This window comes from Dreissena polymorpha, chromosome 4 (assembly GCF_020536995.1).
Source record: "Dreissena polymorpha isolate Duluth1 chromosome 4, UMN_Dpol_1.0, whole genome shotgun sequence".
Lineage (NCBI taxonomy): Eukaryota > Metazoa > Mollusca > Bivalvia > Myida > Dreissenidae > Dreissena > Dreissena polymorpha.
Window position 1 is genome coordinate 84352164 of NC_068358.1, and position 13971 is coordinate 84366134.

Sequence of the window (13971 nt, forward strand, 5' to 3'; positions counted from 1 at the left end):
GTGATACTGGTGTTTCTCAAGCTGAACACTATGGTTACAGTTTTAAATTATGCAGAAGAAATTCGCGTCGAGAAGTTTTCACAAATAGAATTGGTGTTTTTGATTGTTTGCTCCCAAATGCTTTAAAATGGATAACTTAGTGTTGTCGAATTGTCAATATTATTTTTACTAAGGTTCAAGCCATAGAACTGCATAGGGAAACTAACTAAAGTTTGCATTTTATTTATTAAAAAATTGTTTATTTGAAAACCATCAACATTTTTGTCAGCAATTGGGAAATTTGTTGTGTTTTTTTCCGAATTGGGGAAGTGCTGTTTTACGGTACTTAATAAAGAATGAAAAAAATCACTGCATTTGCTTGAAGAACGGTGCTGCATAAAATAACAGTGCTGTATTAAAATATCGGGCCTTAATTAAGGCTAAGTCAGATCACGTTGAAGCCAAATTAACGACCAGAACTTTTGACTGCAAAATGTTATGTATGGTAATAATGTTATTATTCGCCATGTCTTTCCTTATCCCGGTAATATAATATGCCAAAGCTGATAAAGTGACAGTATTACACGGTATATCCTATATGGTTGATAATCTGATTTAATAAGTTTGATATGGTCTGTTAAATAATATAATTTTAGGATAAAGATAATGCTTTACAATACCAAATATCGAAGCTTATTTTCTCAACACGTTTAATATAATATAATGTATCGTTCTAGTGCATCATCGTATTACGTCGATGTCCATGCGATTGTGCAAGACCGATATGCACTAATAAAGGATCTTGCATGCAATGGATATGAAAATCATATCAACAACTGTTCGTATACTTGGCCGAGTTCTTTAAATAAGTGCAAATACAAACCAACTCGTGTTTTATGCGTTGGTACGTAAAACAAATCCACAACGATCTGTCTACATTGATACATATTTTATACATTTCTTAAATAGAAATAGATAGCTGTTATTTTAAAAAATGTGTGTAAAGCAAATTAACATAGAGGCCTCTAACATCACATATGTAATATTTTTTGCATACACATTTATGATTTTTATGAAGAGTATAAACGTTAGTAAATTGCTTTATTTTAAAAAGATTGTGGACGCCTCGATGTACAATATGGCATCGTACAGTCATTCGACTACAGGACAAACACAGTGATAGTTCGTTGTCAAACTGACAATCCAAGAACAGTTCAATACATATGTAACAGAAACGGAACGTGGACAAAAGAAACATCATGTTTGTTTTATTACGTTTGATTTTAATTTTACTAAATTGAACACTATTATGATAATACAATCATGTAATTGAATAAATAGAAATGCGTAGGTCGGTAATAATGTGTTGTTCACATCAAGAAATTTTCATTATCATTTTTATATTTTTCTTATAGCGAACACGTTACCAATCTATCCGTCTGTGTATGCAGTAATCATATAAATTAATTATAATTTAAATTTAGGTAGACCGATACAAATTCAGGAAATACGTCTTGTTGGCATAAATAGTTCTTTATTGGCTGGTACAGTGGAAATAAAGATAAACAACGTTTGGGGAACTATTTATGCTGACGAATTAGGATATAGCGAAGCTCGGGTTCTTTGTGGAATGATGAATTACAGGTATGCGCAGATTGTGAGCAAGCAACTAGCGTTTGCATTTTATTTATAGCATTTCCACTTATTTAATCTTCGAAATATCCGCTAAACCAATACCAACACGAAAACGAAATGGTTATCAATGTGCAATTGAATATAAATAAAGCATTATCATTTTTGGGTTCAACACAACATAACGTTATAAAATTATTATGACTGGATACTTAGGTTTGTATTGACATCATTATATCCGTTGGTTCACAGGTACAGGTACATATATGCAGGATTTGGTCCTGGGACCGGTACAATTCATATGGGCTCACTTCGCTGCACTGGTTCCGAAAAGAACATAAACGAGTGTGTATTTACCAATGAGACAACGTGGAGCTATGCAAACGATGCCGGTATCATATGCGGAGGTAAGTTTATATTGAGCATTCTTTCCATTCAATGTTTAGAGCTCGTAATATTTTAATTGCAGTTCAACACACATTGTTCGTATTATTCATCGGGATGAACTAATGTGATATAAGCTTATTGGCTTGATTGAGTAATCAATGATCCATTTTCAAAAGGGACGTTACATACAAATTAATGAATCGTACATTGTTTGTACTTTCAATAGTTAATGATATTAAAAGTTGTCCTTATTTGAAATTGCGTTAAAGAACAAACCTTTAAACACAATGTTAAACAAGATGTTTTTGTGAAACACTATGTCCCCCTCCCCATATATTTGACCTTTGACATTGAAGGATGATCATGACCTTTCACCACTCAAAATGTGCAGCTCTATGAGATACACATGCATACCAAGTATGAAGTTGCTATCTTCAATATTGCAAAAGTTACGGCCAATTTTAAAGTTTAACGCAAACAAACAAACCAACAATAGACAGGACAAAAACAATATGTCTACTGGGGGACATAAAAATCCCCCGAAACAACACACAAAAAAAGAATGTTGTTATATAATTAATAAAATTTATGCGTGAATTATGTTAATGACAACGTTCAGTTTTATTTTTCAAGATTGTTTAAGGCTTAAATTGTCTTATAGACTATGGAAAGGTAAATATCACAGGCGTTAGGCTGGTGGACGGATCAGGAAAATCTAACGGAATTGTTGAATTGCTACACGGCGGTGTTTGGCGTTCGCTGTGTGGGTCATTATACCAGCCAGACAAACTTTGCAGTTCGTTGAACATGACGTACGTTAAAATATATTCAGATCAAACGAGTAAACTAACTTTGTAAATAGAAAGACATTAGAGTTAACACAGCATTTTATGCAAATGGGATATCTGTTCCGCCCAGTGTAAGATGCTTTTAGTATTGTATGAGTCATATCAAACAGCTTGTCAAAGAAACGGAGTTTTCATGTTTTGGAGAAACTATTACATACATTGTGCGAGATTTGCATGGGAATCATAAATTAACTTTTCAGACATCATAAATGTAACGTTATGTGACAACAAAATTGTCGCTCGCTGCTGTAGCGAAAACAAATAGTGTTTAAGCTTCTGCATCGGAAGTTGAATTATATATTTTGCGTTTATTATATATATATAAGTTTATTATGACTTTTTTTTAATTGCGCAACAAGTAAACATTTACATGTATAATTGAAATTTTCAAAATTTATCATTTTACTGCAACTTGAGTGTTATGGTTTTATTTGCTGATATTCTCAACGTATGCACGCTAGAACATGCAATAATGATCTCACATATTGCATTTTGATTTTTCTCTAGTAGATTTATTTTTGATCTTGATTTGTATTGCAGTTATTTAAGCCATCGCTGCTGTTCAAAACATGAACATAGAAGTGGATTGATATATAGTCCCAGATTATGGTGTTACTCAACAAATACCTACATTGGTGAATGCAGATATGACTCATATTATTATGTCAGGTATCTGGCATCGGGATCTTGTGGTGGTTCAAACATACTAGTTTGCTCAGGTGAGTGTTAATTAAATTATAGCTGGCATCACATTATGTTTCAGTCATAATGTATATGCTCTTAAAAATGTTATTAAAAGTGAAAGAATATTGATCCATTGATTTGGGTATTTTTCGCATAGTCCCTGTTTTGACAAAAATCATTTGAAAAAATGTGAAAAGGCTAATAAATATTTTAAAATGTGTAGTTAAAAAGTTTAGAAACGTTCTTATTAATTAAGTAAGAATTAAAATTTCATCGCATGGATTGGAGTTGAAAAATCCAAACATATTCACCATGTACGCGTGTATCTACTAAAAGTTTGCAAACAATACACATTTTACCTGCTTTTACTCCTAAATACTAAGGTTGTATAATGTCGGTTTTAATCTGTTTATGTATTGTGCTTTTTAAAAGAAGAAAGTTACAATCACTGGGATACCCAGAAGTACGTATCAATGAACCATAACGTTCAGGAAAATATGATGTCGAAATATATTGATACGCTTGGTATATACTGACTGTTTAATGCGATCATCTCGATGGTGCTCTCCCTTTTCAATTCTAAGCGGCAGTGTGTACGCTTGAAATGCAGTCAAGTTATCATAGTTTTCATTCATAAACTTGATCTGGTTTGACTACATGAAAAATATGTTATTACTGTGTCATTGTGTCATTTCATTGTGACAGTACTGATTGTGTTTTCAACGAACTTATTTCAGAATGCCCGAAACTAAATGTGTCTATGGGTAGTATTGTGTACTCTGATGACGGGGCTACCGCTACACTTCTATGTAATGAAGGATATTTTTCAAATATAACATCATTTCGATGTCAAGGTGGCAATTGGTCTGACAATAATATTACTTGTATTTTAAGTAAGTATGATTTTACATTAAAACGCTTCTTCGTTGCATCTGAATCAGATTCTCATAATCAGCTACACATGTCATAAAACCATTTTAAATAACATGCAATTAAATGCAATCAAAACCAACAAAACAACCACTTGTTTATATATATAGTCATATTCATATTTACTCTTTTTTAAAATTATTTTCTCCTATTGAAGGTCCGCCACTTAATGTTACGCATGTACGGCTCGCTGACGGTTTTAACTCAAACGCCGGAAGATTGGAAATAGCTGTAAAAAATGCGTATGGCACAGTATGCGCCAAAGATTTTAGCTTTGTCGACGGTGATATTGCATGCAAATCTATAAATATGAGGTTAACATTTATCTATGCATCTACTCGTTTATGTTAAAACAAATATATTTCCATTAATATCGTAGGATAGAAGCATTTATCCTTTTTGCGAACCTTTGATCTTTGTTATAAAATTTGCTAATTCTATACATGAAACATATCCGTATTGTATTTGTTTTTATATTTTTGGAATCTCCAAGAACATGTTAAGGTCATGTTCTTAAACGTAATCGTTAAGATGAGTAAGTAAGTTTGATACTTAATACTTATAAGGCCTAATGTATTTCATGTAATGCATGTGTTTATAAAAAAAGGGGTAACATGTAGCTTTTAAAGTCTAAGCTTGTATAACGTCATTTTGTGTCAAGCGAAGCGCGCGCTCGTTTTACGCCATAAGGGTATTTTTTAACTCTGGATAATGCAAAGGCATTTCATCTGGTGCGATTTCGGTTAAAATGCTTTTCATGGGAAGAATCTCCTTGATAGTTGTATTCCTTTAGAAAATTGAAGAAATTATATATTGTAAGCTAACATTTTTCACAGACAACCAAGTGGTAATTTGGCCTTTTACACCAATCATGTCGGCTTTTGCCTGGCATGGCATAACGATATTCTGAATATTTCACTGTAACATAATATATCTTTTCAACTTTTATGTTCCCTACTAGTTTCAATAACTATATGCTTTACACTATTTTCTTCATGTCTGTCCGTTCCTATGTTTGTTTGAAAGTCCTTCTTCCTGCAAAACTGGATCCTGAGATTTCTCTAAAAGTACATATGACAACTAAACATTATAAGAAACAATGTAGAATGTAAGCTAAAACCATATCAAAAATTACGATTTATTTTTGGAGTACTTACCATTCAATTGACTGAGTTTATTTGATGTTTCACGTAGTTATCTGGATTTCGTTTAGAGTTTTACAAATCATACACATATACATTTGACATGGCTTCTACTTTTTGCAAGTTACCAGACTGATTAATGTTTTATTTGATCTCTGATCAAGGTCATACCATATTGCACTTAATAAATGTTTATAAATCAGCTACCGTGTCGCTGCAGTCTACAACGTATCATATTTCGGGCCAGGTTCTGGACAAATCTACATCGATCAACTGGACTGTACATCTTCTCGAAACCACATAAAAGATTGTTATTACAGGAAAACGGGCATTTGCGATCACTCAAACGATGTTTCATTGGTTTGCAGCGGTAAGTACAAGACATATATTAACACTATATCAAAAATTAAACCCGAAAAGTGTAAGTAAAAGAGGACTCTAATTAAAAACCATTTGATGAGTATATGGCTTCTCACCAAATGTATAATAATTTGACACACGGCAAAAGCGAAACACGTTGTATAAGCAGTTTGAATTCGCCGTTAAAGCACTCGCCTCTAACGCAGAATACCAGGGTTTCATCTTTATACGCGCTCATAAGTTACCTTTAAGCCATATGATTCAAATTTTGACATAGCAACTGTAAGAATCAGTTTTCTTTGTTCAACTCAATTTAGAATGTGGCAAACCTGTCACGGTCCTAGATGACAGGATGTTTCAGTTCAATGACTCGAACGTAGTTATGTACGGGGATTGTTCGTTTTATAAGTCTTACGTTGGTCAGCTGCGCGCGATCTGCGACAAAGGCACGTGGACAACACTTGGGAATTGCATCGAATACAGTAAGACATGAAACCTTCAATTCATGAAATAGTTGTACTCGTATGGCTTTATACAAAAACATGTTTTAAAATTGTATTTCTTTAAATAACAAGTTGCACAGGAACTGTCCAAATATATGTTACTTATTTACTTCACATCGTAGCCAACCCCAAAGATAAAACGTGAAGTATGAACACGTTTCTATGAATAATATTATGAAATAACAGAATGCTTGTGTATGAAAATTCTTTTTTTTACAAGCTTATACATGTTATTTGTGATCAATTCGTTGTAACATATGTGTAGAACTAAAACACATATGTTCCGGCGTGTTCTTGCAGTATACTAAACTTATAAAAAAGATTAAAGTCAGACACGTGGTAATGAAAATTTTAAATACTTAATCATCAAAGGTAAACCCATGAATGTACAAGGTGTTCGTCTTGTGAATGGGAGAACTCATGCGGAGGGGAGGGTCGAGATGAAAGTATTTGCCACATGGGGTACCGTATGTAGTGCTCACTTTGGGATGAAGGAAGCTGAAGTGGTTTGCAGAATGATGGGATACTTGTTCGTATAATCCATTTATTGCTTGTGATAAACTTCTATTTATTTGTTGATTATTTGAGTTCTAAAACGTTCAACTATAATTTGTGATATTTAAAGCCCTTTAAGCATCATTTAATAAATAATACAAAAACTAAGCAGATACATGCGGTTATGCTAATTAATGTTTCATTACTTCCTTTCCTAGGCGTGCTCAGTCGTTTACTGGGATTGGCAGTAGTGGAGTAGGAACTGGTCCCATTTTCATCGACAAGCTTAACTGTGGGAACGACGCCTCTCATATCAACGACTGTGAATACACCACGTACCATAACTGTTCACACGATCAGGATGTGTCTGTGGCGTGTTCTGGTATTGTTTTTGTAATGGATCCTTTCCGGATTATAAGCGATTGTTTCAGTATTTCATGTTGTGACAACGTGTCATATTTATTTATAAATAAACTTGAAACTTGCTAATTTGATGAAACGCCTATTTATATAATTATATTCAATGGCGTTGTAAAAAACATATATATGTACAAAAAATTGATAAAAAATAAGAGGTATTGATAATATTATGCAGCATTAATTAAAGGATTAATGATCTTAAGATGTGTGTTATAAATAAGAATGCTGTAAGGAACTTAAGCAATAGAACAATACCGGCTACACTATTTAAACACAGTAAAAGTAAAATATTATGTAATAAATTGATATAACTAGAGTTAAGACAATAATTATAATGATAATATGAGCAAATATTTGGCAACATAAAGACACTGTTTTTCATTAACTAAAAGGATACGTAAAAGGATATTTCTGCACTCTGGCGGTCGGATCCCACAGCTACCGGTCACCTGTCATACTTAAGGACACTTCTTTTGGGTTTTAACCTTATTTGAACTATCGTGACTATAAGTCACAAATAGACTGACCAAGTGTGACTACAAGACACAACTTGAAGGTTAAAATTACAGTGTGACTATAAGACACAACTAGAAGGCCTAAGCATTACTAAAGGACAGCTGGTTGATGTAATTCAATCATTGAGCAAAGAAGCCCTAATGATTCTTGGTTACCAGTCACTTGTACAATAAATATCCTTTTCGAGCAAAGAAGCCCGCACAATTCTTTAATTGCTTGGTCCTATGAGTCCTAGTGAAAAATAAGCCCGTACCACTGAGTCTCGAATATTTTATAAATCACAGGTATTCAAATTAAAATAGGTTGTAAAAGTCTCTGAAGAGAAATGTTTTCAAATTCCTTTTGAAAATGTTTATTGATGCGGAAGTCCGGATGCTTGATGGAAGGTCATTCCACAGTTTCGGACCAACAACTCCGAAACTCCTGTCCATGAAAGTTTTTCTCTTTGTGCGTTTCACATCATAACATCCGTCATACGAGACGGTAGATCGTAGGTTTCGTGCTGGTACTTTTTCTTTTAAAAGTTCTGTAAAGTATTTTGGCGCGTTACCAACAGAACAATTATACATGAAGTTCAGTAATTTGAATGTTATCCTAGCCTTTACTGGTAGCCAGTGTAGTTCATACAAGGCGTCTTTTGAACTGTCATATTTCTGTCGGCCGAGTACCAATTTGGCACACATGTTTTGGATACGTTGCATTTTGTTTATTTCGCATTGAGCTGATCCATACAAGATGAGATTACAATAATCTAGATGGGATATTACCAAAGACAAAACGAGTATTTCTGTTGCTTCTTTTGTTAAGTATTTCCTTATGTTTTTGATTTTAAGGTAGTTGTACATGGCTGTACGGCACTTAACTTTGGTGTGTTCTTTAAAATTAAGTGTTTCGTCTAAATATGCACCCAAATACCGTATGCATTTTTCTGCTTTAACAGTGTCAACAGCAATATCTATTTCTTTAGATTGACATTTATTTAATTGGGGTCTACTACCGAACATGATGAATTCCGTTTTTGATGCGTTCATTTTCAGTTTATTCTCGTTCATCCAGTTGTTGATAACGAGTGCACAACTTTCAAGTTCTTGAATGGCAGTTCTTTCAACAGAAGAAGATGTAGGTTTGAATCGCTTGTTTGCGGTGTGGTCGTCTGCAAAACCGTAGACTGTGATGGAGGGAGGAACGACATCAAACAGTGTTCCAGCGTACGTCAGGTAGAGCCATGGACCAAGACAACTACCCTGGGGGACACTACACTCCAAAGAACGTGCCGCCGATAAAGCTGAATTAACACTTATGCGACAGCTTCTTGGACGAAGATACGAGTCTATCCAGTTTAGTGCCGTGCCACATGCACCGTATTGTTTTTGCAACACGTCTAGTAGAATGTCATGATCGACTGTATCGAAGGCAGCACTCAAATCAATGGCGATAAGTGCTGTAACCTCTTGTTCTTCCATACCTTCGAGTATATCATTGACTAGTCTAAGTAAAACAGATTCACAAAAATGGAATTGTCTGTAGGCTGACTGATTTTTTGGAAGGAGATTGTTTTCATTTACGTGTATATTGAGTCTAAACAGAGCAGCCTTTTCAATCACGTTCGATAGAAATGATAAGTTGCTCACTGGTCTATAGTTGGCATAACTCAGGTCTAGTCCAATTTTCTTAAGAAGTGGTTTTACTATTACCTGTTTAAATTTTGAAGGAAAAACTCCTTGACTCAGAGAGAGATTAACCAATTTTGTCACGAACGATAGTAACTCGTTTAAAAATGATTTTAGTACTCTTGTTGGCAATGCATCTAGTTCGCATGATTTTGTTTGAAGATGATTGATGATCTGTTTCACTTCATCTTGGGTTAGCTCCTCGAACATACCGAAACATGGCACTTCCTTGTGATCGGGTGTGAATTTTTCGAAACTTGCAAGGGCATCTCGAATTTTGTTAATTTTATCCAGGAAGTGATCGGCAAAATTTTCAGCTATCGCGGTGTCGCTTTCACCTTCCGACATAGGGTTATCAGTATTTTTTCCTGTTAATTCTGATACAAACTTGTAGAGTTTTTTAGAATCTCCGTGAAAATCAATTACTTTTTGACTAAGCGATCGTTGCTTCTCTGCATTCAACTCGAAAGTGTATTTATTTCTGGCCTTTTTGAAAAGTTCATATTGGTCTGGTTGTTTGTATTTTCTCCACATGCGTTCCAGTTTGCGTGTTTTACGTTTTAGTTCAAGAATGTTTTCATTAAACCCTGGTTTTGCTGCACGACAGATTTTGTTTTTCTCAATGTATGGAGCGTGTTTATCAAGAATTCTACAGATTTCATCTTCAAATTGCTCTACAAAAGTGTCTACTTTTTCTGCTGTAATTGACATTTCATTGAGGTCGTTAGTAAATGCTGAGTGGTCAATGTTTTTAAAAATTCGAAATTTTATTGTTTGACTCTTGATATTTTCTTTTTGTACTTTGGTAACGACTTTAACTACACAATGGTCCGAAAGGGCCTGGTTCACACGAATTGATTTCAATACCATTTGTAGCCTCAGAGATTACTAGGTCGAGTGTATTTCCCTCCGTGTGTGTGCTGAAATTAACATGTTGTTCCGAACCCATTGCTACAAGAGAATTCTTAAATTCAGTCACAACACTGTTAGTTTTGTTGACATGCAAGTTGAAATCTCCAAGAATCATAAGATTTGAATAGTTAGGAACAGTGTCCTCCATGAATTCGAAAAATTCTGTTAAAAATTGATGTTCAGTCCCTAATGATTGTGGTCTGTAAACGCCAATTACATTAATTGTAATGTTTTTGAGAATCAGTTGCCATATACCATGTTCAAATGTCCGGGTATTACTACTTGACACTTTTCGTACAGTAACCCCAGTCCGACAAGTTAAAGCCACTCCGCCGCCTGTTCTATTTGAACGATTTACAGTACTCATTGTATAACCATTTTGATTTAAGTCTGAGGTATCTATTTGGTGTTGCTTTTCATCTGAGAACCAGGTTTCTGTGAATACGGCAAAGTCGATTTTTTCTTCTCTCAGATATTGACCAATCAAAACATCTTTGTTTCTGACAATAGAATGACAGTTCAATGTAAGGCAAGATATTTTTTCGTTTAGACCATTTAGTGTATTGCATTTCTTGGGGTATGAGAGGTTGTTTAAGTTTGCATGTGAAATGTTTTGTGTGCTGTGTCTTTTCAAAGATGTTACAGTTTGAATTTGTGATGGTAAACTTTGTAGATTATTTAAATTTACTCCACTATTTGTGTCCCATACACGTAACTCTTGATCTCTACCGCCTCGGGTACCTTTATATTTCAAAAGATTGTATTGCTTTAAAATGGTTAACGTTCCTTTGTTTGGTATTGTGTGATTTCTCGACATTGCAGATAAATCCAATAATTGGTCCCTATTATATCTAATCAGACACATTGTGATTGCAAGTATGTTAATCCGTTTAGAAAGTGATCACCACAGGTAAAATATTAATCCGTTGAGAAAGTGTTCACCACAGGAAAAATATTAATCCGTTCGGCGTTGATAAAATATTCCCAAAATATTAACACAAATCAAATAGTTTCTACTAATATTCTTCTTTTAGCATACCTTTTTTTAAAGATAAATTAAGTATTGCATCCGTCAAACATTAATGAATATCACTGACAAAAATCACGTTTTTCCTGTCACTGGTATTCTCAAAATAATCCAAAATATGAGAGCACAAATTTTGGCAGCCTACACTTTGGCGCCCACTTTAGTTGTAAATTGTTATAAATTTCGTCCGCCGATTTAACTTGACTGCAGATCTTTCCGAATATGAAACAATAATAAATATTGAATGATGTTAACTTCAGATTGTGACAACGTTGAAGTTCATGAAGGTCGCATACTGACCCATCCCGTCATCACAACAGTCAATGCCACGCTAACGTTTTCCTGCAATGAAGGATTCGAAATGCTGGGAGCAGACACCATAAAATGTGAACGTACCGGAAAATGGAGCAGTTCACCACCTACGTGCATGAAGAAATGTATTTGCAGTTCTTAAATCGATTGTTTACGTATTAGTTCAGTAAAATATATAGGTACTGCTTGCATTCGTTTAGCAAAATATATATTATATATTTTGTAAATGTTCTGAATGCTGTGCGAAACAAAATAGCAGCTACAACAAATGAATATAATAATACTGTACATAGATGTCATTTGTTTTTAGCAAATATGACTGTGTTGCTCGCTGCTTCCGTTTCATCCGGGACCTTGATCGTTACTGCAATTATAGCTGTTTCTGTGTTCTGCTTCAAGCGAAGAAGAAATCGAACGTTGAGCAACAGTAAAGATAATTCAATTTTTATGACAGCCCTTATTAATTCTTTTATAAAAGAATCAATAATTGGTACTCTCTAATATGCTGTTAACTCGTATCATACATCTTAAAGTAAGATAATACTTAATCAACCACACATATATAATAAGTTGAGATAATAAGTTATCAACCTTTAAATATGCAATAGTTTATCATTTATTAAATTGAATAATTGAATTTCTTAGATTACAGAAAATCAATAGATAGGTGCGTTACGACAAAACCTAATACTTACTTGTAAGTTTTATTTACAGTTATTTAAGTTATTTTATTTAAAATAAAACTTATTTTAATTTTCAAAGTGATTACCGAACCGAAATTATTATAAATAAGAAATATTAAATATTGTAATGAACATTGACATATGTTTGAATAAATATTAAACGATCACAGTTTTCTGTTTGCAATTTATTATTATGAGAAACGCAAAGTTTCATATCATACCATAATATTGCGCGGCATTTTTATAATTAATTATTCTTATAATGATCTGAACAATAATGAGGTCTTTAACTGTGTTGTGTACTTTAATTTGAATTGATGCAATGTAAAGTAAAAAATGAAGTACCCTATTGTTTCAGATCATCAGTTAACACAGTCGAAGATGGTAAATTGTTAATATGCTTTTAGTGTTTTTTATGTATTGGCACCTGTGATATGGGTAAATGATCCTATAATGTAAAATAAATCATGAGCTCGAAATTACAATTTAAAATCGTTCTCATTTGTCAAAATGTGAGATCGTAAATTAATGTATTGAATTCTACTTAAAATATATAATCACTACACAGGTTGATATGACCTGGATTAAACTTCTATCTATTATAATAAGAGTGATAAAACATCAATAATGTATGCATGAATTATTACAGGAGCCAATCAAGTTTATGTTAACTCGGGAATGGACAGGTATGTTAATGCATTCATCATTTTATCTTGTAAAATAAACTAAATAGTTGTACTTTTTGTTTGAAAAGTATGCTTTCATGAAACTATTGCACTGAAATTAGTGACTTTTCCTCAAGTAGTTTGAAACCCTTTCAAGTTTTTCTTTAATATTAAATGATTGAACCTCTTGCTCACAATATCAAGATTCTATATAAACAAAAACAATATTTTCATTTACATCACTCAAAGGTTAGAGGGGCCTTTCCACGTTTTGGTAAATTGACAAAATTAAAAAAAAATATTCCAGATTCGCAAATTTTCGTTTTAGTAATGATATTTGTGAGGAAACAGTAATACTGAACATTTAGCATGCTCATGCTTTGAATTAGCCATTATATACATCTTTTGACGATTTAAAAAACTGAAATTTAAAATCGTTGCAACGCGAAACGATTGAATAATTTGGAGAGTTCTGCTGTTGTCGTTATATTTCGGAATACTTCGAGGATTGCTTATATAAAGTATAAAATACATTTCTCTATGTGTGAGCACGGATGGCCGAGTGGTCTAAATGGGAGACTTTTTACTCCAGGACTCCAGGGGTCAGTGGTACGAGCCCTGTCGAGGGTTACTTTTTTTTCTTTTTTTAAATTTTACTCTGGATTTTTAACTGGAGCTTTTAAGAACAAATGTTTACATCTATCAATATACAGCATTTATGACAAACTTAAATACATGCCAAAATCTGTAAAAAAGGCCCATTTAATGCACAATATGGTGTTCAATTTAGTATGTTTAAAACAGGA

At 33.5% G+C, this 13971-nt stretch overlaps 1 protein-coding gene across 1 annotated transcript; it reads left to right on the forward strand.

The window, feature by feature from the left end:
* Window positions 1–1116: 1116 nt before the first annotated feature.
* Window positions 1117–12907, forward strand: LOC127878561 (scavenger receptor cysteine-rich type 1 protein M130-like). The gene is made up of 15 exons (XM_052425092.1): window positions 1117–1240; window positions 1464–1623; window positions 1864–2018; window positions 2660–2810; window positions 3387–3565; window positions 4268–4423; window positions 4618–4774; window positions 5806–5972; window positions 6280–6444; window positions 6838–6994; window positions 7179–7342; window positions 11766–11942; window positions 12128–12244; window positions 12463–12514; window positions 12859–12907. Exons 2-15 carry the CDS (start codon window positions 1610–1612, stop codon window positions 12905–12907), a joined length of 1860 nt encoding a protein of 619 aa, XP_052281052.1. The 5' UTR covers window positions 1117–1240; window positions 1464–1609.
* The last annotated feature ends 1064 nt before the right edge of the window (window positions 12908–13971 follow it).